This window comes from Mytilus trossulus, unplaced genomic scaffold (assembly GCF_036588685.1).
Source record: "Mytilus trossulus isolate FHL-02 unplaced genomic scaffold, PNRI_Mtr1.1.1.hap1 h1tg000233l__unscaffolded, whole genome shotgun sequence".
Taxonomy (NCBI): domain Eukaryota; kingdom Metazoa; phylum Mollusca; class Bivalvia; order Mytilida; family Mytilidae; genus Mytilus; species Mytilus trossulus.
In genome coordinates, this window is record NW_026963314.1 from 1,870,166 (window position 1) to 1,894,783 (window position 24,618).

The 24,618-nt window shown below is 33.2% G+C and overlaps 1 protein-coding gene across 1 annotated transcript in view; it reads right to left on the bottom strand.

Annotated features, from left to right (window-relative positions):
• Positions 1 to 24,618, bottom strand: part of LOC134701211 (uncharacterized) — a 68,258-nt gene that overhangs the window by 16,464 nt on the left and 27,176 nt on the right. The window contains exon 2 of the mRNA XM_063562347.1: positions 7 to 178. Coding sequence (XP_063418417.1) covers positions 7 to 178 — 172 coding nt within the window. The remainder of the gene's footprint in view (positions 1 to 6; positions 179 to 24,618) is intronic.

The window sequence follows — 24,618 nt, forward strand, 5'->3', positions numbered from 1 at the left end:
ACTTACCAGGACCTACAATGCTAGGTCTATAACATCTATCTCTGTATACATTTATTTGAAGGTTAATGTCGAATAAACAAGTATAGTTTGTTGTTGCCTTACACATGGATTTTGCCCTAAGATTCCAGTGTGCCTGCGATGGACAGACGAACTCGTATGATCCAACTAATGATACCATCTACAAATTAGAAGTATAGAATACAAGTTCAAACATAATTTTCTTTTGATACCCTTTCCTGATAACAAAAGTGCTGTAATAAATTAATTCCGTAACTTGATCTATAAAATGATCTGCAATTGTTTCAAGATTATAAATTCTACTAAATATGACTGTGTTGAACATGTGTGGGATTTCCTCTGACGGCATGATTGTTTTTTTATAGTTTGCTAAGGTAAAAATTTTGTTTATTGCTGTCCATTCAATTTTAGATTAAAACGAAATATGTTAATAAAAATCGTGTCTGAGGATATACTATGGCCACACACACAATTTATCGGAACAATTTATCGGAAAATTTGATTGACTCATCCTTAGAATTCTTGTTGAACAGTTTTCATCAGACTCAGGAGTCGATTTCACAAAAAAACTAACGACTAAGATTGGTCAATGAACAAATCCGTATACTTACGATAAATCTTAGTCGTAAGTTTTTTTTGGTGAAATCGACTCCAGAAATGGTATGCATAGTACGTAATACATAAAATTGAGAAAGGAAATGGGGAATGTGTCAAAGCGTCAACAACCCGACCATAGAGCAGACAACAGTCGAAGGCCACCAATGGGTCTTCAATGTAGCGAGAATTCCCGCACCCGTAGGTGTCCTTCAGCTGGCCCCTTAAAAATATGTATACTAGTACAGTGATACTGGACGTCATACTTAACTCCGAATTATACAAAATAAACTAAAATTAAAAATCATACAAGACTAACAAAGGCCAGAGCCTCCTGACATGGGACAGGCGCAAAATTGCGGCGTGGTTAAATATGTTTATGAGATCTCAACCCTCACCATATACCTCTAGCCAATGTAGAAAAGTACTTTTAAAAACTGTACAGAATACAAAGCCAATCAGGTATCAGTAAAAAGGTAAAATAACAACAAAAGAAAACGAAATGCAAAGACAATTTTCAGCGGAAAGTCATTTGTTTAATGACCAAATCAAAGGCTTTACCACATCAAACGAATAGAAAACAACTGTTAAATACTTTTAGAAACAGACGGGTTGTTTTTACATAAACCTGATTCATCAACTTTTAGCCCAGGGACTATTGACATTTATGAAGTCTGAGTAGCAGCTGCAGGTTCTTGAATACATGATATGTATATCCCATTTCCAATTGTAGTTCGTATATTGTTCTTAGGTTGGGAAATTTATTATTTCAGGAGAAAATTGGGTTCTGGTACTAAGATGACCGCTGGAGCCAAAGTAGAGATATAAGTATATTAATGCGACGGAGGAAGCCGTGTCTATTGTTTCATTTTATCTAGTTCTGAAGGATATATTCATTGAACATAATCAGAGTTTGGAGTGTAAAGGGAAAGATCATCATCAATAAATCATACCATATTTTTTTTAATTTCTATTGACTACTCACTTGAAACTTTAGTTTCCGGTATAACGGCACATTTCAAATAGTCAAAATTGTCTAAATTGGATTTAATGTCCTATAAATAAATACTAGGCAAAAAAAGAAACTTTACATGCTTGTAAATTAATTTATTTTTTTTATTACAAAAATTAATTACAATAAGTTAATCGAATAGTTAGCTAACATAATTTTGAAGAGAACAATAACAAGTATTCTCTATTGAAAACAATATTGCACATTTTCGGACAATTTTAACAGGACGAGTACAGAATTCAGGTTAACATATCAATACCTTGTATGACCACCTCTTGCATTTATGACAACAAAACGTCGAATAAAGTCTTGAGGCATGTTGTTCCAGTCCCTTATAAGGGCTGTTCGGAGTTGGGCGAGCGTTTCCGATGGATTTTGGCTATTTCTGATACGTCGTCCAAGTTCGTCCCAAAGATGATCAATTGGCGATAAATCTAGAGACATTGCTGGCTTAGGCAACACACAAATATTGGTGTTCTCCAAAAAGGTCATCGAAATGTGTGCTACGTGACAATGGGCGTTGTCCTGCTGAACAACGTGGTTAAAACGATGTATTCGGAGAAACGGGAGAACAACTGGATCAATAATTTCGTCCCTATACCTTGTTGCATTAAGGTTACCAACGATGATTTTGAGTTCGGTGCGTTCCTGGTAGATTATTTCGCCCCTACCACGATTCCGCCACCACCAAACCGAACTGTTTCCTGCACGCACACATCAGCAAATCGTTCATTGTGCATCCGGTAGACACTGGCTCTGCCGTCGCTAAATTTCAAGTTGAATTAGGATTCAACGGTAAAAAGAACTTGTCTTCATGTTTGCCTATTCCATCGAATGCGTACCAGAGTCCATTGAAATTGCGCCATCGCCATAATGACGCTGCGTAAGGATAGGTTCCTTCAATGGACGACGAGCTCTTTGACCAGCTTGACGCAATCGGTTACGAACTGTTTGAGCAGATGTTATGTTGTACTGTTTTCCGTGGGTTTGTCGTGCCGTTTGTGACGCGTTAACACATCGATTTCGGAGATGAATTATGCGGATGTGCCTGTCTTGACGTAACGTCGTTTTACGTGACCTGCTACTACGGGGGCGATCATTTGATGTGCCAGTATCTGTAAGACGAGTCTTAATAAAGGCAACTTTAGTATACCGCTGTTCAAAACTCGTAAATCTATAGACAAAAAACAAAATCGGGGTAACAAACTAAAACTGAGGGAAACGCATAACATATAAGAGGAGAAAAACGACACAACATTAAAATCAAACACACACAGAAACGGACTACGCATTATACAAAATCCGATGAGAATAACAAATATGACATCAAAACCAAATACATTAAGCCTTGCAATAGTCATTTTAGAGATATTTAAATTATTGCAAACTGCAGTTGAGTCATTCCTGTTGCCAACATCAATACATGTACATGTAGCTCGTTCTCTCTCATTTTACGTAAGCATTGACTTACGTGTAACTTTTTCAATTTTTAAATACGGCCTTTCGTTAACAATCGTGTTCGACACAATTAATGACCAAAAGAACAACTCGATGTCATCTCTATACAGGCAAATTATTGAAAAAAATGGTTATTTTGAAGTCAGAAAATGACGTCACTTCATTTCCGATACTTTTATAAATGAGTAACTCAATCAAAATATATATTCACAAAAAGTAGACATGCACTGAACGAAAAACAATTAATCATAGACACAATGTAATTACAAAATTATTTAAACAAGTTTGTTTTTTTATGTACAACAGTATCATATTAACAACCATAACTTTACACAAAATGCCGCCACGTATTTAAATGTGGATGTAAACGAATTTCTAATGGACAAATCTTCTTTTTATGTTCATTTTTCTCCATAATATCTCCATGAAAGGGATTGGCAACATTTTGATGACTGATTGCCTGCAAATGCCTTAAGCGTGACGGTATATGCGAAATCAGACTTAAAAGGTCCGTGAGAGAGTGAAGGATAGTCAGACTCTACATACATACTTTCAATTTGCGTGGTTATAAAGGTATCAAGACACAGACGAAACTTTGGTAATGCACAGCCTTGACAAATTCGATCTTTGATTCTCTTTCGGAGCTATACTCTATGAAACCATTAACTAGTTTAGACCAAACGGGACATCTATATAAATTTATTAACATTTGAAATCATCAGCCCAGTCAGTGCTACCCATAACGTTTAAACAATTCAAAGCTTTCACATACTTCGATTTTAACTATTTGATATGGGGAGAAGTTAACCTTTTGTAGCGATTTTAGTTTGTCAGTATTATTTATTATTACATTTCTATAGGGCACCGCCCGGTATTTCTATTTATTTGAACGGTATCTATATTATTGAAATTCATCGCCCGGTACTCCATCTTTGGAACCGTCGGGGTACCGTCCGGTACACCATCTTTGAAACTGTCGGGGTACCGCCCGGTAGCCTGTCTAAAACGGTTGAGGTACCGCCCAGTATCTTTAGAACCACCCAGTACCCCATCTTTAGTACCGCCTATAATTATGTATATAAGGGAATGCGAGAGAGATCAGATTGTGGAGATAGTAAACTAGAAGACTTGAGAGTGATATTGTGTTATTGAATAAGGATTATTGTTCTACTGTTATATTATGTTGAACTGATACGGTTTACATAACTATGAATTTTACGAAAAACTATTTTCTTATCCCAGGAATAGATTACCAAAGCTGTATTTTGCAGAATTTATTTTGTTATTTTTGGGTCTTCAATCCTCTTCCGATTTTTACTTTTTTGCTTTATAGCTATTTTGATCTGGACGTCACTGATGAGTCTTGTGTAGACGAAACGCGTGTCTGCCGTATTTAATCATAATCCTGGTACCTTTGATAACAATTTACACCACTGGGACGATGCCACTGCTGGTGGACGTTTAGTCCCCGAGGGTATCACCAGCCAAGTAGTCAGCACTTCGGTATTGACATGAATATCAATTGTATGGTCATTTTTATAAATTTCCTGTTTACTAAACTATACATTTTACGACAAAAATAAGGATTTTCTTATCCCAGGAATAGATAACCTTAGCTGTATTTTGCACAATTTTTTTTAGAATTTTGGGTTCTCAATGCTCTTCAACTTTGTACTTGTTTGACTGTATAGCTATTTTGATCTGGGCGTCACTGATGAGAAATTTGTAGACGAAACGCACGTCTGGTGTATTCAATTATCATCCTGGTACCTTTGATAACCATTTACACCATTGGGTCGATACCACTGCTGGTAGACTTTTCGTCCCCATAGGCTATCACCAGCCCAGTAGTGAGCACTTTGGTGTTGACCAGAATATCAATTATACGGTCATTTTTATAAATTTCCTGTTTACAAAACTATGAATTTTACGAAAAACTAAGGATTTTCTTATCCCAGGAATAGATTACCTTACCTGTATTCTGCACACATTTTTTTGGAATTTTGGGTCCTCAATCCTGTTCAACATGTTCAACTTTGTACTTGTTTGGCTTTATAGCTATTTTGATCTGGGCGTCATTGATGAGTCATATGTATAAATTTCCTGTTTACAAAACTATGAATTTTACCAAATAATAAGGATTTTCCTATCCCAGGAAAGGGGTTGTGGAGTTTTCAGCTGATTTTGGGTTCCTAGTAAAGTATTAAGTACATCTAACAGTTCTATGTATAAAAAATGACAATTTATCTCAAAATATGTGAAAACAGGGCAATTTTATTTTAGTACCAAATTTGCCGAAAAATGTTGTTGAAAATGGACATTTTTTTTTCTTTTTATTGAATAGTATTATGTGACAAAAAAAAACAGTTTTACCTTAAAATTCAGACTTTCTACTAAAATAAACTGTAATTTTGATCTTATTTCAACCTTTATTTTTGTTTTATTTTTATTGACATATAATATGTTTTTCTAAAATTTGAATCCAGCCTGTACTGTAAATGTCCATAAAACCTCAAAAGTCACTCAAATTGAAACAATATTTTCTTTAGCGTTATGGTTCACTACAAACTACTATTCCTTAACGGGGTTTTCGTTGCAAATTGATATAAACTTATTTGAATAAAAGATGAAAAACTGAAAAATACACCTAAAAGTATCTCCCTTTGTAAAACTCTTCACAATACAAGGTAGATTTATTGTCAATAACAGAAGGAGGGAAATCAACAAATGTGCAGAAGGATAGAAAATAATGGTATTTTTGATGAATATTGTGTAGCCAAAAACTTATTTTTATTGAAAGAGTGTAACAAAGACATAGTAAACCATGTGGCCAAGGCATTCCAACTGCCATTGGGATAAGTCTGATCCTGATCCGATAGTCTAGACATGACTCATGAGGCTAGACTATCACTATGATGTCTAGGTTTCAGACTCACATTATCATAACATAATTTTAAATACATATGCTGCAAACATGGACAGGAGTTGGATTGCAGTGGACAAGAGGAAAAAATGAGTTGCTGTCATCCTTTCATGACCCTTGCAAATCTAGCAACGGAAATTCGAAGGCAAAACTTTCAGTTTCATTTGTTTCTGATAAGTTTGTTATTTATTTCTTTTGGTTAGAAAAAGCAATTTGACACCATAAAAAGACCTACTTTAGAAACATCACATCAACTCATAAGTATAGGAAGAAGAGCATTGACCATTTGTCTTTGGGAGAAAAGGGGGGGGGGGTGTCACGGAATAGAAGTTCCTTCATAATGTAAGTTCCTAATGGAAAAAATATTCTGGAATATAACTTCCACAGGAAAAAATATTACAGTAGATGTTCCTAACGGAATAACTAGTATAGAATATTTGTTCCATCAGGTACAGGTATTATGACATTGTTTATGATAAAGTTTCCACTGGAACTTCTGTTAGGTTGACAAGGGTATTAACATAATTGTCTTGAAGCAAACACTGATTTAATTTTCATTGACATACATTTATAATGATTTAGAATTCTTCTGAAACTAAAAGATTGATGTGTTTGACTTCTTAATTTTAATAGAAAAACTTTTTTCTTTCTAATAAGAAATTTATAATAATCATGATAAAAGATATATTTGATTACAAAGTTCGCCCTGAGTTTGTTTTCCAAATTGTCAATAAGAGTCCGTTGACTCAGGTTTTTTTCTCCTAATTCAAAATAATGGTTGCTTCAAATCCCTGTTTTTAAATATAACCCATTGAAATAGTAAACATTCAGTAGATAGATATAGGAAGATGTGGTATGAGTGCCTATTCATCCAAATAACAATTTATAAAAGTAAACCATTATAGGTCAATGTACGGCCTTCAACACAGAGCCTTGGCTCACACGGAACAACAAGCTATAAAAATGATAAAGGACCACAAAATTACTAGTGTTAAACCCCTTGAGCAGGAAAACCAATGGTCTAAAAGGGAATAACAAGAAACACGTACAAATTAATGTACATAAACATAACGAAAACTACTGTACATTTAGGCCAACTAAAAAGTATGTGTGTTAACCGCACTACCCTTACCTACCATTATTTTTATCCCTTACCTAAAGATTTTTGTAAGGTTTTGATTAAACAATGTTAAAGTCACAATATAGCTCCCAAAGAGTTGTGAATTTCCTGTCTTTATTCATTCCTTTACCGATACTACATTTTACAATGCAACCAGATTGATTCAACGTATGGTTCTCAAACTCAAAAACATGTTTTATAGACTATGAGCTTGTTTTTTTTTCTCTCTAAATATTTGTAACTGTGCGACTTTCCGAAGTGAAGGTCATGTATCGCAGTTATAAACATGGAAAGAGAACTTGTACATGTATTTACTTCTATCAGTTAATGAAATAGAATCAGAATAGAATATGCTTACAAACTAATCCAAATTAAAGGGCATAGAACGGGCAACATGAGATTATAACATTACAGATTACTCAGATAAAACAAATTCAAAATGACAAAACTTTTTTTTTCAATGATCCAATGCATTATTTTATAAAGCCAACTCAATGTACAACGTACAGTACATGTAGATGTAACTCACTGTACTGATCATGCATATGCACAAATATACAATATTTTATTTCTTATCAACAGGTAAATGTTGAAGATGGTAAAGCACAAAAAAAAATGAATGCAGATACATGTATGATAGGAGATCATATAGGTAAATATATGATATAATTGATAAAAAATTAATCAAACAAGTTATAACAAGAGACTACTAAATAGACAGCAAATATGACATGTGTTGTGGCATTATTTGTGAAATATAATCATATATAGAAATTGGAAATTGACCAGTTACATTTATTATTGTAAAAACATGATAAATGTTCAGAAATTAGATTACCCTTCAATTTTTAAAGTTGAATCTGGTAAACAAAAAGTAAAAATAACACACGGAACACTCAAATTCTTAGTTTACGATCAATTAAGGGCCATATCAGTACAACTTACACAACAAAAATTTTCATTACTCATCATATTGAAATTGTTTTCTTTATTATAATTAAACCTAGAAAAAAATATATGTGTTCTTGTCAGCTTGACAGATCCTCATTTATAGTATACTTGCATATATTGTAAACTTTGTATTTTTCATTTTTGAAAAAGCGCTTTAAGCATTATTACAGCTATTTTCCTACTGCATGTAGAGTAAAACTTTGGAAGGTTTGCTTGCTCCGTTGTATAAATATTAATTCAAGCTTTGTAATTAATGTTGATATCTTCTTATAAAGTACTTTTACATTTGATTAGACGTTATGCCAATTGCAATTGTACAATATACAAACAAACCATGCAAGCTAACCGAAGTCTTAGATTTACATGCCTTAGGAATTTAGCTGTAAAATTAATTATATATTTGGTTTCAATGCTTATTGTTTAACAAATTTCAAATGTTTTGGCTTGTTTTTAAATGATCCATATCAACTATATGGTCAAAAGCGTCCAAAGTTGAACTTTAAGTATGTTTTACTTGTGTCTGATGCTTTTTTGCTTTGAGCAAATAAAATATGTTTTAATCTAAATAAAGTTAAACTTCATGGTTCAGTGGTTATAGTTAAGTTTTTGTGTTTTGGTCTGTTTTATTATAGTTGAGACATTTGTTGAACGGGAAAAACGTGAAATTATTTTTAAATTAGACTCGTCAAAGTAATGACAACATCATTAAAAATAATAAATGTTCTATACATAAAAAGTAAAATCACAAAAATACTGAACTCCGAGGAAAATTCAAAACTGGAAGTCCTTGATCAAACGGCAAAATAGTTTTGCTTATGTAGTTTTGAAATCACTAGATGTTACAGAATGTTAACGAACTTTATTTGGTAACAATACTCCTCCCTCCAAAACACAAAATTGTTCTAATACACATTCTACACAAAAATAGAAAAATACTAAGTCTTATAAATTTAGATTCATCTGTTTTGTTTTTTCCATCCCAGCTTTTATTCATGACAAGCAACACTATGTAATGAAATATTTCTATTTTAAAAAACAAAAAACAAAAATGAGGGAATAGCAAAATGTCCTAACGGAAAGAACCATGAACGTCGACAAGAAAATTGCTTCACTTGCTCTGTTTGAGTCTTAAGCAATTAAAAATGGGCCAAACTATATCTGTTGAAAAATTGAGAACAACACGTTTTACAATTTCTTGCGTCCGACGTGCTTTTCTTGATTTACCAACATCAGGAACGCTCAGAGCCAAACATTTGAAATCCGAAGATGACAAGTACAGAACCGACACCGTTGAAGAGCTATATGTCAAAAATACCTTAAATACATAGCCAAATTAAGGTAAAGCCAACTTTGCCTGAGGAAGTTGAAACCTTTATAGTTTCTTAATAATTCCAAATTTATAAACGGACCATTTTAGTAAATTTTGTTAAATCATGTCAGTACCAAAGTACTGACTACTGAGCTGATGATACCTTCGGGGACTGATAGTCCACCAGCAGAGGTATCGACCCAGTGATGTAAAAAATTGAAAACAGCACGATTAATAATGTCTTGCGTCCGATGCGCTTTTCTGGATTTACCAACATCAGGAACGTTTAGAGCCAATCAATTTTTTGAAATCTGAAGATGTATAAGTACCGAAACCGATGAAGAGTTATATGTCAAAAATAAGTTATGGTTTTTTTTTCAAATACTTTTTGCTAAATATACAGTAGTAGTCGTATCTTTCAAATGCAAGACCTATACAAAGATATCATTGCATGATGTCGTGTCGTAGTAAGCCTAACTTAATAAATATGAGCATTATATACATCCATCGCACCAAAATTCATATTTAAAAACCAAACGTCGTCGAATGCTGCTAAAATATATTTTTTAATTATCAATGCGTATTGAATTTCACTGAAATTCAAATGATTCATTATTCAAGCTAGTGGACTTGGTTTTATCATTTGAAATGTTTTGAATTTGTCGTTTTGGGGCATTTTACTGCTGACTATGCGGTATGGCTTTTGCTCATTGTAAAGAACGTACAATGTCCTACAGTTGGTGAATTCTGTGTCATTTGGGAACATGTGAGGAGTTGTCTCATTCGCAATATACCACATATTTTTTATATATATTATCTAAAACGTTCATGGTAAGAAAATATCAGAAGCGCTTTGACAACATTAGTTATATGATCAACACAAAATAACCTCTACAAATGTTATAAACGAGAGGTATGATTAGTAAAATGCATTTCATGAACTCATTATAGGAAATGATAATTTCATTAATTTATCACGCATCACAAACAACAACATTTTAGGTAAATCCAGAAAACAGCTCCGGACGCATTTATATTGATGAAGTTATCATTCTTATGCAATACCTTTCAAATTGCTTGAACAGAGTTAAGTCATAAAAAAGTACAAATATAATGCTTCCATTAACAAAGTGTTTTCATCAATTGCATTTTTACAATAACGTTTTAGCATTGGTTCGTCTTTTCCATGTTACCTCTATAAAATTGTACACAATGGCACCTATATGCTTCGTTGTAATAAGGTATATTAATAATCGGTAGAGGTTTTCAATACTAAAAAATGGTGTTTGAATGCCCCTGACCCAAATCAGAAGCCTGTTGTTTAGTTGTTGTCGTTTTGTTTTGTGCTTACAATTGGTAACTTTTTATACATTGTGACTGGGAATGAGAGTTTTTTCATTGGCACACACAAATCACATCTTCTTATTTATATAAGAGAGAAACTTATATTTTCAACACGGATAATATGTGCCATAAAGAACTCGACGACGAACACAATCACACATATAATGATAATACCAGAAGCAATAGTGAATATAGGTAAAAAGACAAAGAATATTTAATTAAAATGTCTTATACTAGCTATAGATTATTTGTTAACTTAGCTAATTGGATAATTGTGACTCTTTTGTTTAATCGAAGTTTGTGATAGCATGAGTTGATGATTGATATAAGTATTGTTATTAAAACACAAATCGTTCTCTATGATTTTCAGTCGGCATAAAGGTTGGTTGCAAAACGATTAAATATTTGAAGTAAATTATAATTTATAAATCAAATTTGTGTACACTATAATTGATTAAGCTCAATTGACAAAAGTGGAGTACACCTTCGCATATGAGTGATTACCACGTGTTTTGGTCTCTAGTCAATGGTTGCAACATTTGCAATGACAGCGTTTATATGTATATTTATATTCATTAGATCACATATACACTTTAAAAACACGCGACGAAGAAGATTTTAGGACAATGCTTGAATTTGTCATCGATGATATCTATTAATTGATTGATTGTTTGTACTGAACGCCATTTGCAGCACTGTTCACTTGATCGTTGTGGTCAGTTGTTATTTGTGAAGGAAGCCTAAATTTCAAGGCTCCAACATATTCGTTGAATTTTGTACATAAGTGCCTTTGGACACAAACTTGCTTTTAAAGTTATCAATAGTTGTACATCAATACTGGCCAGCTTGTTGTTACTGTATAACTATATACAGATGAAAAATGTGCATTTCTTTCAGATAAAAAACGCAACTTTTAAATATTGCATCTGCTCTATCCCAAAAAGATTTATACAGTGAAGTGAACTACTAATATTAAATATTAATGATTTATCACAAGTGATGTAACAGTACAACATAATTGATCAATATTAAAAACTAGATAATTATTCTCTATTTATGAGTTGTAGTTTTTTTAAAGATAATTTTCAGAAGCTGTGTATACTATCAGATTAAGTTTATTTAGAAGTACTAGGAACTGCTGTTTTTATGCTCGATTCATTCTCACGAGTCAATTCCTTTCTTCCCAAAAAATTACTTATATGATCTCTATCGGCTTTAACTTGAACAGTTATTAAAGTAAAATTAACGGTACCAATTTTCTTGCACCAGATGCGCATTTCGACAATACATGTCTCTTTAGTGAACCTCGTGGCCAAAATATTTAAAATCCAAAGCTTATATAAAAGGTGAAGAGCTATTATCCAAAAGGTCCAAAAAGTGTAGCCAAATCCGTGAAAGGAATCAGAGCTTTGCATGAGGGAGATACATTCCTTAATTTATAATTATTTCTAATATTTTGTAACAGCAAATTTTAATAACACAAAAAATCCGTATTTTCATGCCAGTACCGAAGTACTGGCTACTGGGCTGGTAATACCCTCGGGGACTAATAGTCCACCAGCAGAGGCATCGACCAAGTGGTAGTAATAAAATTAACGGTACCAATTTTCTTGCACCAGATGCGCATTTCGACAATACATGTCTCTTCAGTGAAGCTCGTGGCCAAACTATGTAGCTTAAAGATGCATGTGTTTAATAAGTTCTTGCAATAAATCTGCTCAAATATCTCATAAAAATTAAGCTTCAAGTTATAATACTTACTATGAAGACGCCTCAAGCCATATTTTATACATGTAGTTATGACGGAGATTTAGCCTCAAGGTATAGCATTAATGATGATGATAATATTGATGTATGCCTTATATCCTGCGACAAATATTACATATATATTAAGGATGATTAATCCTGTCCATGGATCCGTCGGAGAGCTTATATATACATATATATCGCCAGAGCGTGACAAAAATTGAAACTAACAATTTTTGCTAACTCAATCAATATAATTATGTGATCTTTGTAGAATCCACTTCTAATTGGATACGTAACAGAAAATTCCCGTAAAGACTGAAGTGACATTATAGTTGTCTCAAAATGTAACAAGTATATAAATTGGCATTATCATCGAGTTTTATTCAGAGATAATTGGGTACAGGATATTTTTAGCCAATTACTATGTACTATAAATTGATAGTTTACTATCGACAGCGGTTCATGTTTATACGCAGTCATTATTAGTCATCAGTTGTTAATCAAGTGCACCTTCTAAATAACAATCTTTATATAACGAATTGGTGTACACATTTATTTACAACCATTTACATCCATTATCATCAATTACATTTTTATTTATCTAATGGTCGTTGACTTTTTTTTGACAGAAAAGTGTGTGTCAACTATCAAAATGTAAAGAGGTACAAGACTCTATTATTTTTTTTTTAAACATACACATCCCGTTGTCGTACGTTTTCCCTGTGGAAAAAAAATTGTAAAATAAAGGATTTTAACTGCAGAAGAGAACGTTTGAAATGATGCCTAATAAAGTATGATGCAATCCCATTTATCAACTCAACAGAGACACATTCTGATTAACACTTTGAGTTCATTTTTTCCCCGAGATTGCTAAAAAAATCCCTCTTATAATAAATATTCACGGAAATTCAATATAATAAAACATTATGAAAAAAAGGCACACCAATCTGATAACGACAAACAAAATCAACAACAATATCAAATAATAAGAGGTTCATTAAATTTTGCAAAGTATATCGGAAAATAAAGTCGTTGTCGAAACCATAAAAGACAACTCAAATGAATCGTATGATAGAAAAAGATACGTAATATACGTGGGCTTATGGAAGCGAAGTTTAGGCAGGAATCTCAATAGTCACGTGATATATACAAATTGTACCCCTATTTTTGACATTTTTACTCTTTGAGTATGTTTGTTTTGTTCATGCATCGTTGACAATGTAATGGAATTTGATGCGACTGTCATACAAGTGAGAGGTTTAGCTAGCTATAAAACCAGGTTCAATCCCCCATTTTCGACATTAGAAAATGCCTGTACCAAGTCAGGAATATGACAGTTGTTATCCATTCGTTTGATGTGTTTGGACTTTTGATTTTGCCTTTTGATTTTTGATTTTCCTTTTCGAATTTTCCTCGGAGTTCAGTATTTTTGTGTTTTTACTTTTTATGATATCTTTAGTTTTTCATCATCTTGGAAATACTTGATATTGATTAAATTTATTAATAATGCGTTTTATAGTTTACACATTTTTAGTTAAATCTTGAGTGACGCATTTCACAAAATTAATAGGAAAGCATTAACCTGTCCCGTTACGTGCGTACGTCGATTTAGGTACGTATGTCATTGTATTGGAAATTTCAACTAAGAGAAATAAAGACATTACATGTGTACAAAGTACCATTTCTATTATATCTCAAAATATCAACATCTAAAACACACAAAACACTGTCTCGCGGTCAATCATGAAAAAACAAATGTTGACACAGGCCACATGATTCAAATATATGCAAAATCTAACTTGCAACATGATTCAAAACAACACTAATAATCATATTTTAAAGACGCAATTTATATAATCCTTTCAACCCCAAGGGTGACTGGGGTTTAGAAATATGGTCACTTAGTCTTCTCCCGACCGGCAGTAAAACGCTTGCCGAAGTGGGGCGTCCGTTTGGCTGTGCGGGATGTATCAAGTTCGCAGTCACGTCCGGTCAGAAGGGGGACGTTAAATCCGATGCCTCGTGTAAGGAGATTGCCACGCTCTTCGCACGTTAAGAACCCTTGCAACAACTCTTTGAGGGGTCCGTAGGTGGCCTGTTGAAAGGCAAAATGTCTGTCTCTATCCAATATACCCTCATTTTCCAGTGGCAGTCCAAATTTCCCCGACCATAATCCTTTATTATAACAACCTACCTATTGTAATTATTGTTAACTTGTTCTCGTCCTGAATATGCATGAAATATTTGCCACTGGACGTTAAGCAACCAACAATCAATCAATCAATATATAATCCTTTCTTTTAACACCATTCATACTTTGTGTATATGTATGCATATATCATTATAAAAATGCCATTCAAAATAGGATGCACACAGTACGAAACTAGGCTTGAAGTGATTATCTTTTTAGTCCTATTTACCCCTTAATATGTTGAGTCAACAAAATACTTTACCGAGAAGAAAAAAAATTAACTATTTTACTACATGCCACTGGAAAAACACCTTCTTTAATATATGTACCTGTACACCTAAGTCTAGTATATGCTTATTATGCAAAACCAATTATTTTGATTAAACAAAAAATGCCAGTACAAACGTTTGTAAAGAGCAACACAGATGGAGTATTTAAAAACTGGTGATTTGTGAAATCACATTTAAAAAGCATCAACACTGTATGTAAATATCAGATAAACAACGGATACAACATCAACACAATCAAATTCATAAACTGAAACTTGTAAAGGTTAGCAATACAATTTAACACATACTATTGTGTACTAAAAGCCCTTACACCGTGCACGTCTCTAACAAAGCATATTGCTAACACTTTATTTACCAGAAATAGTAGGAACTCTTGACCTCTAAGCCAGTAAACCAAGGTCAATCCCAGGAGCAGGCAAAATAAATTAACAATAAATACAATAGGCAGGTACTGTAATATAGGTCTTCGGGTAAATTAAATCTGTCAATTGAAAATGTGGATAAGTTTGATAAAGACAAAAATTTGACTTTGCAACAGGCCACATATGGAATCCGTAATGCACCAGAATATTGGCTGGTGGTGGTTGTGTATTTGATATTTTCAACAGAGCCAAACGAACACCCCGTTAAAGCGACTGTTTCACTGTCAGAAGATGACCAACCGTCGCAAGTCACCCTTGAAGGTAAGAATGAAAAAGAAGACGACTCCTTCTATTTAAATTGTTGAATGGTGTTTTATATATATAAACCGCAGGGCACTAAACCAGCTTATGTTATAATTAATTTTCGATCTCTGTTTTCTCCTATTAATTATAGATAATGCTGTAGAAATTGATCAGTTGTAGTTTTAAAAGAAATACAAAATGTCAAATAGCTTCATCGGTATGTTTATATATTGTTTTCTCAATGTAAGGACAAATTCCCAAGTAATGCATATATTGCAACGGATTGTTAAACATTAACAAATATGTGATGATCTGTTTGAAATTGTCTCATTGGAGTTTTGAATGGGAGAGGGGAAACACTATATGACTTATTGTTTATAGCTTTTGCCGAACGCACGACAAAGAACAATGAGCGTTATAATTCTTTCAAGATCTCCTTATTGTTTGTTAATGTGTCAATATATTTAATGAACTGTGAAAAGCAAACAACGGTGTACTTAAGATTCATTGACTTGATGGTTAACACACATATTAACATATGTACACTAGATTCAATAACTCGGTGAAAAACTATTTTAAACAAAATCTTTTACCTAAAAATAAACTGATTTGACACTATAGTTAAATGTGGTCAGATAACATTGACATCGAGATTGAAACCGTTATTTTGCATACGAGGTACACATTAACATACACATATGTATTACACTTAATGTGTATATGATAACTTCGTGGTAAACTCCATTTTCCGTTTTCTTTAACATGAAAAAACGAGACGGAAGAACAAAAAAACATAGTTAGAACATTAAAACGATACATACATGAATGAGAGTCAGTAAGAGGAACATATCCATCATTTCTGATCGTTATACAATCTATGACATCTAAAAATATGAACAAGGAAAACATTTAAGTTATAAACTATATTCGATAGACTGTACAATTATATTGCTTGTCCACAAAACAAAAAACGTTCAGAAACTGCTCATTGAACGTTTCAGTTTTGATGTGAACACATTGTTTTATAACTTTATGGAAGCATTAAAGTGTGGACTATGATATAAAGTTACGTCAAACAATTTTAGAGCCTACATAGAACCTTGTATAACCTTAATAGAACCTTGTGTATCCAATACGGAACCTTTATATAACCTTGTGTTACCAAGTTAGAACCTGAATAGAACCTTGTGTTACCAATTCGTAACCCAAAACAAAAAAAGACATAGACAACATGTGTACGTTGGTACAACAATGGACCAACCTTGTTTTAAGACGTTGGCCCACGTTGCTTTGAGACGAAGGCCCAAAGCATAAGTGCAAAGTGGTCATATGTTAGCCAAACGTCAATAGTAGTATACCGCTGTTCGAACGTCATTAATTGATAGAGGGAAAACAAATCTGGGTAACAAACTAAAACGGACGGAAACACATCAACTATTATAGTCGCCGTTAGCTGAAATTCGTAGCGGTTATCGGTAAAAATAATCTAAACTATCACAACAGAAATACAAAATGTATGTCACACGATAGGATCAACGCCATACAAGCGAGCGATTATTTTCGCGACATTTGCGAGTAGAAAAATAACGCGAATATAAATCGTCGCGAACTTGTAAAACTTGGATCTTTCTTTATTGAATTACAAGTAAATTTGAAAATCGCAAAATTAAATAACCGCGAAATTGGCATGAAGGGACTTGACGCGAAATATAGTATTCGCAAAAATGAGTTGGTTTACATATTTTATAACAATTACAAGTTGTCTTATTGTCAATCGTACCACATCTTCTTTTTATATATATATAAAAGATGGGGGAACGATACCAGAGGGACAGTCAAGGTCATAAATCAAAAAAAAAAATCTGACAACGCCATAGCTAACAATGAAAAAGACAAACAGTCACACAATAGTATTCATGAAATAACATAGAAAACGTAAGAATAAGCAACACGAACCCCACTAACATTTTGTGGTGATCTCATGTGCTACGGAAGGGTAAGCAGATCCTGCTCCTCATGTGGCACCAGTATTGTTGCTCATGTTATAACAAATCCAGTAAAAAGTCTAATTTGATAGGACACATTCATGAAAGGGAAGGGGATTGTATTTACGACGTAAGGAACATATCCGATATCATCTGTGAAACTGTTATTCCATAACGGTAAACACACTCGTGATGGCGTCCGTAAATTTACAAAGGGATGATTTCAACTTCATCATTTGGAACTCTTTTTTTAACAGCCTCATAAGAAGGAAGAAACACGTTGGCAAGAAGAGGGGCACCACTGGTTTCCATTGAAATGCTGACAGTCTGTTGAAAAACCCGTCCCTCGAACGTAACCAATATTTTGTCAATTAAGAAGTCAAGCATCTTGATAATGTCAGTTTCAGAGAACTTTTTGTTTGAATCAGAGTGATCCTTTACAAAGTAAGATTTATCCCACTAAGACAATATACGTGTATTTACGTTGGCCACTCTTTTTTATGAAAAAAAAGCAATCACCAAGTCTTTCAATTTGTCTTTTTGTTTGAAATGTGGAATACCTCTGTAAAGTATCATCAACTCTTTCAATTTGTCTTTTTGTTTGGAATGTGGAATACTTCTGTAAAGTATATACTATTGCAAGATGCAAGTAAGTTAGATTGTATGTACTCTTAAAGATCTTTGAATTTTTTTTAGTACCACATCTGATTCATGCCACCTCTAGAATACGCAGTTTCACAATTTTGATTGCTAATAAAATATATTAATGATTTAGAAAGCGGTTTCGTGAAGCACTAAATCTAATAAATGAACTGGGTGATTAACTTTACTTTCATATACGAATAGAAAATAAATAACGTTGGCACAAAGCTGGAAGGTTTTATACAATACATAGGTCCAACGTTGATCCAAGGATTAAATAATACGGCGCAAGTAAGCATATGGTCTTGAATAATCGATGAATATGTTTCTCTAATTCTTCATCAATTTATCCCTGTCTGCACCTATTGCCTTATTAATCTTAATCAATGTGTGGTTCGTTTGATCTCATTTCGTCATTGGATAAAAACCGATTATGACGACTAATGTTCTTGTTTACTTCTAAATTTCCAATTATAACGGCATGAAAAATGCTACAATGCCTGATGACGACCTATAAAAAGAACACATCTTTTTGCAGATCAATCGCAAAGAAGGGATAGGTTTGCCTGCGTATTGTTTGAAAATCATTTGAAAAACGGAATCCACCACCAAAGCTCGTCTAATACGATATTTTTTCAATCTGGACAGTTAAATTTTAAACATTTCAAACATGCAGAGCGTTTTAAAAATCTTAACTGTCTCGAGTGGAAAAAAAATCGTATCACACTCGATGCAGTGGTATAATCTATGTACATGTCTGTGTTTATACAACTTTGTATCGATAACTTCGCGACCGACTTAGTTCAAGACTTTTTCTCTCCCTTCTCACTGCCGCATATTTCTTCAACAATAAAACCAAACCTTTCATGGATGATAAGCTGCAAGAATCACATCACGTGACAAAAGGGTAAAAAAAAATATATTGAATCATGTGGCCTGTGTCATATATTGATGAAGAAGTTAAAATATTTATTTGTAGTAAAAGTATATTTAGTCTGGGTTTTATTAAATGAATTTTAAACTCCTGACGAATATTATCTTAATGTATTTTACAGACTATTGTTTGATAAATCTTTTCGCTGAGTGTTGAATGCCTTGTTTAGTGAATATGAAATATCGTGCTTTATATATATTTGACGTTTATTTTGTCAAATAGAGAGCAAATTATACGATAATATCATATTCTTCAGTTAACACGAATACGTTCAATTTCTGATAATATTAAAAACGAGACTTTTACAATCTTGTTTATATCGGGTTGGCATTATTTAAATAAGGATTAAATGCAGACACATTTAATTTTGTTGTGATTGTTGCAGATTAACACTAAATCGTATGAGTGTCTCCGACATTGCCAAAAATAAAAAGAAACATTAATAAATCCTTTAAGGGAAATTACACCTTTATATCAATGTCTATACTTGTACTTACAAATTTGATAACCATTTACCTACTTATATATGTTGGTTTGCTGATAATTTTTACTATCAAAAATGACTATCTATCTGTAATGGATTCAAAAAAAGAAGCAGAACACTCATAATAGGCCAAAAAAACGCATTTAAAGAGCAATTACTACAACAAGGAGAATAACTTGACAAATATGGTAAGTACCAAGTCAGGAATATGACAGTTGTTCTTCATTCGTTTGATGTATTTTGCTTTTGACATTTGATTAGGGACTCTCCATTTTGAATTTTCCTCGGATACCTGCGTTTCCCTTTTTGGCCCCAAATTCCTAAACTGTTGGGATCTCAAATACCAAAATAAATACCAACCTTCCATTTGTTGTCATAAACCTTGTGTTTAAATTTCATAGATTTCTATTTACTTAAACTAAAGCTATTGTGCAAAAACCAAGAATAATGCTTATTTTGGGCCCTGTTTGGTCCCTAATTCCTAAAATGTTGGGATCAAAACTCCCAAAATCTTCCTTTTGTGGTCATAAACCTTGTGTTAAAATTTCAAAGATTTTTATTCACTTTTACTTAAGTTAGAGTGCGAAAACTAAAAGTATTCGGACGCCGACGATGACGACGACGACGACGCAGACGACGACGCCAACGTGATAGCAATATACGACGAAATTTTTTTCAAATTTTGCGGTCGGATAAAAATTTTGGTTCGCATAAATTTAGGATACCAGCATGTCCTCATTTTATTCAAAATATTGATACGTAACAAAATTTCAGTAGTTTTGATACCTCCAGCTGACTTGTACAACAAAATTATTTGACCGCATTACCAAAACTGACCATATGTGAACTTTAAATTGTAAATCTATATACACAATGGAATGAATGGACAGCAATATTGCAATTTAATAACAACAAATTTTTGTTCGCCTAAATTTAGGATACCAGCGTGTCCTCCTTTTATTCAAAATATTGATTCGTAACAAAATTTCAGTAGTTTTAATACCTCATGCTGACTTGGAAAACAAAACTATTTGAACAAAACTGATCATATGTGCACTTTTATTTGCAAATCTATATACCCGCATACCATTGTACCGAGCGCCTTAATATCTTCTCCTGGCGCTCCTGTTCACATTTTAGTGGGATTGTAAATGTTCACCATGTTCACGTAATCAATAATATTGGAAAACTATTAATGCAAAAAATATTCTGAATAAATTGAGAATGTCAGAATTTCATCTCTTTATTCATAATAACAGTCACATCATATATAGAAGTTCATGATGGTGTACGTTTAAAACTATTATGCCACATCATCAAAGTACCAACACTGACATGTCTGAATTCCTTTGTACTTATTTTATTTACAATGATTTAATAAAAAAAAGTATACGAGGTTCTCTTCTTGGAATCTATTATGTCGGTTGATTGATTTTGTTTATAGTTAAACGTCAAGTGGCAACTATTTCATTAAAGTGCGCATTGAGTATAATTTTAGGACGTCCCATATAAATATCGGCAATGACAAATCTCTCGATAAATCTGACGAATTTGACGAGATTGTTGATAGTTTTACCACACCGTATGCTTACGGAAACTGTACAATTTCTGTTAGAATATTCTGCGGGAAATAGAATAGTAAATTCAATGCAAACAAGTTGAATATCAATGAAATATCCATGCAAGTATAAATTTATGCATAAAGTAAAATTTAGGAAGGGACAGGTAAACAACGGGGAACGAAGTAACGTAGACAATGTTGCCGATATCCCGTGATATAAGAATATTGTTCCGATGCGTTGGATAACCTTTCTCTCCGCCTTCTAATAAAAAAAACTCTGTGTGATCGTATAGCCATTTTTTATTTATATAAGAATACATGTATATCAAATAAAAGAGCGCATTTGTATAATATCTAGTAGAGTCTAGCGAGTAAATAATAAATGATATCTGTGGAAAAACAATGCGAATGTTGTTTACATATTTCAATGAAAGCTCAAGTCTGATATGAAAACTCTTATAACGATAATCTGTCATAAACAGACCTATCCTCAGGTCTGGTCAATAGCAGACTTGTCCACAGGTCTGGTCAAAAGCAGACCTGTCCTCATGTCTGGTCAGGATCAGACCTGTCCACAGGTCTGGTCTGAGGCAGACCTGTCCTCAGGACTGGTCAAAAGCAGACTTGTCCACAGGTCTGATTTGGGGCAGACCTGTCCTCAGGACTGGTCAAAAGCAGACTTGGCCACAGGTCTGGTCTGGAGCAGACTTGTCGATATGTCTACAGCAGTCCTAAAAAGGCAGACCGTAGGTCTTGTCCACCAACGACGAAGTTAACTTGCTTGACTGCTTAACAATTCTCAAGTTAACTTAGAAGGCAGTCAACAAGTTAACTCTAAGTTAACTTTTGTCAAGGTTAGGACCGCACCCATCTGTAGGTCTTGTGTGGACAAAATGCACTTCTGGCGTATTAAAATTTTGAACTTGTTGCCTTTTGTTGGCTGTTGTTCGTGTGATTCTTTGTCAATTGTATTCTCCAATTCATTTATATTGTAGTCCTGTGTTGTCATTTTGATGTTATATTTCACATGGTCATAAAAGTGCGAGGTTTGGCATGCCACAAAACCAGGTTCAACCCACCATTTTTTTCTTTAAAAATGCCCTGTACCAAGTCAGGAATATGGCCATTGTTATATTATAGTTCGTTTCTGTGTGTGTTACATTATAACGTTGTGTCGTTTGTTTTCCCTTTTTTTTAGTGTGGGTTCACATTGCGGTAAGACGTGTCACGGTACTTGTCTATCCCAAATTCATGTATTTGGTTTTGATGTTATATATATGTTTTATTTGTTATTCTCGCGGGATTTTGTCTATGTGTGTTACATTTTAGTGTTATGTCGTTGTTCTCCTCTTATATTTAATGCGTTTTCCTCGGTTTTAGTTTGTTACCCCGATTTTGTTTTTTGTCCATGGATTTATGAGTTTTGAACAGCGGTATACTACTGTTGCCTTTATATATGTCAAAAAAAGGTTATGGTTTATTTTTCGATTACTTTTTGCTAAATATACAGTAGTAGTCGTATCGTTTAAATGCAAGACCTATACAAAGATGTCATTGCATGATGTCGTGTCGTAGTAAGCCTAACTTAAGTAAATACGAGCATTATGTACATCCATCGCACCAAAATTCATATTTAAAAACCAAACGTCGTCGAATGCTGCTAAAATATATTTTTTAATTATCAATGCGTATCGAATTTCACTGACATTCAAATGATTCATTATTGAAGCTTGTGGACTTGGTTTTCTCGTTTGAAATGTGGACAAGTTCATTTATATACATATTATCTATTTGATATTATTCCCAATTTTGTACTTAGTTTATATCTATTATATCTATTTTACCCTATAATGTAATGATCTTACTATATTGAACATATTTTGTATTATATGGTTCAATGAATCCAAAATACTCTATTTAGGATCTTTGATATTTACTCACCACTGGCTATTGGACAAACTACCTTACTTAATAGTTGTTTTATCTGGTTCTATCTAGTTAAACAGTTCACCTTTTGACTATATATATTGTACTTTTCTACTATATTGTCAATGCAGAATAAGAAACACCAGAAACAACATTAAGAGCCGTAGCCAGCATTATAAGGTATTTACATTTAAGGGTTTTTCAAATTAGTTTATGGTTAAATGTTTTTGACTTAAATATTTTATTTAGTTTCATTTACTTTGCTAATTGTATTTCAAACTTTATATATTCTTTTTACCTGTAATTAACTTTCAATGTTATATAGTATTTTATAGAGTAGTATGGTCAACTTACTTTAGTGAACAGTTTTCATTTGCATTGATTAACAAATTGTTTACATTCAGAGTGGTCATTTAACTGTGTTTTGCATTAATATTTATTTGCAATTGTGTAATTAAACATAATATACATTATTTGCTACAAAATGATATATTCATATGCATTTATATGTAAAGTTGTATTTATTTGTCATTATCTGTATATTTCAGATCTGTCGTTGCCTTCTATTATATATTATATTTATTAAAATATATGAACGTTCTGCATAATTTATCTGAGCCTTATTCCACCTGGTCACATATGGCGTCGTCGACAAACCAGAAGGCAATGACTGCTGGCATTCCATCTGACGGCTGAGAGGTGTATCCACGGAGGAAGCTGAACATTTTACGAAGCTGATGTGTGTGTCATCGGGCTATCCACGGAGATGAACGAACTTTGACGGAGTTTCTACCAGACCGAAAATCCACGGAAGGAGCCGACCAGTGACGGATATTATTTGTGTTATCGGAATATATACGGACTTAACCGAACCTTGTCGGAGTTAACGATTGAAGACGAACATTGACGGAGATGTATAACAGTGCCGAAACCGTTTACCAATGAAGTAACTGTTTTCTGTATTTGGAATATATGTGATATTGTGATACATGGTGACATATGATGAAATATGTTTATTATTTTTTCAATCTGGATTATGTGAATTATTCATTTTGGATTATGTGTATTTTTCATACTGGATTATAGTTATGCATTGATTCATTTTTTGTGAATATAGAGTGGAGTTATATATTGTGTATTTTTGCAATTTTTGTATATATTTTTGTGGTAATTTTCAATAGTTTTGAAAGTTGATAATGGCAAGTAATCCTACTTGTAAGTCTTTACAAAAGCAAGTGACTGAGTTACAGAATAGAATTAAAGAACTATCTTGGAAACCTAGTGTTGAAAATGAAGTGAAAAAGACACCATCGAACGAAAAGAATGTTGTATATGTGCAGAAAGACAGAAAAGTTCCAAAGTTTACTGGATATAATTTTCAAGTTGAAGATTGGATTGAAGATGTTAATACTGTGTTACATGCACGTGAGATGTCCCGTCAAGAACGAGCGGATTTTATATA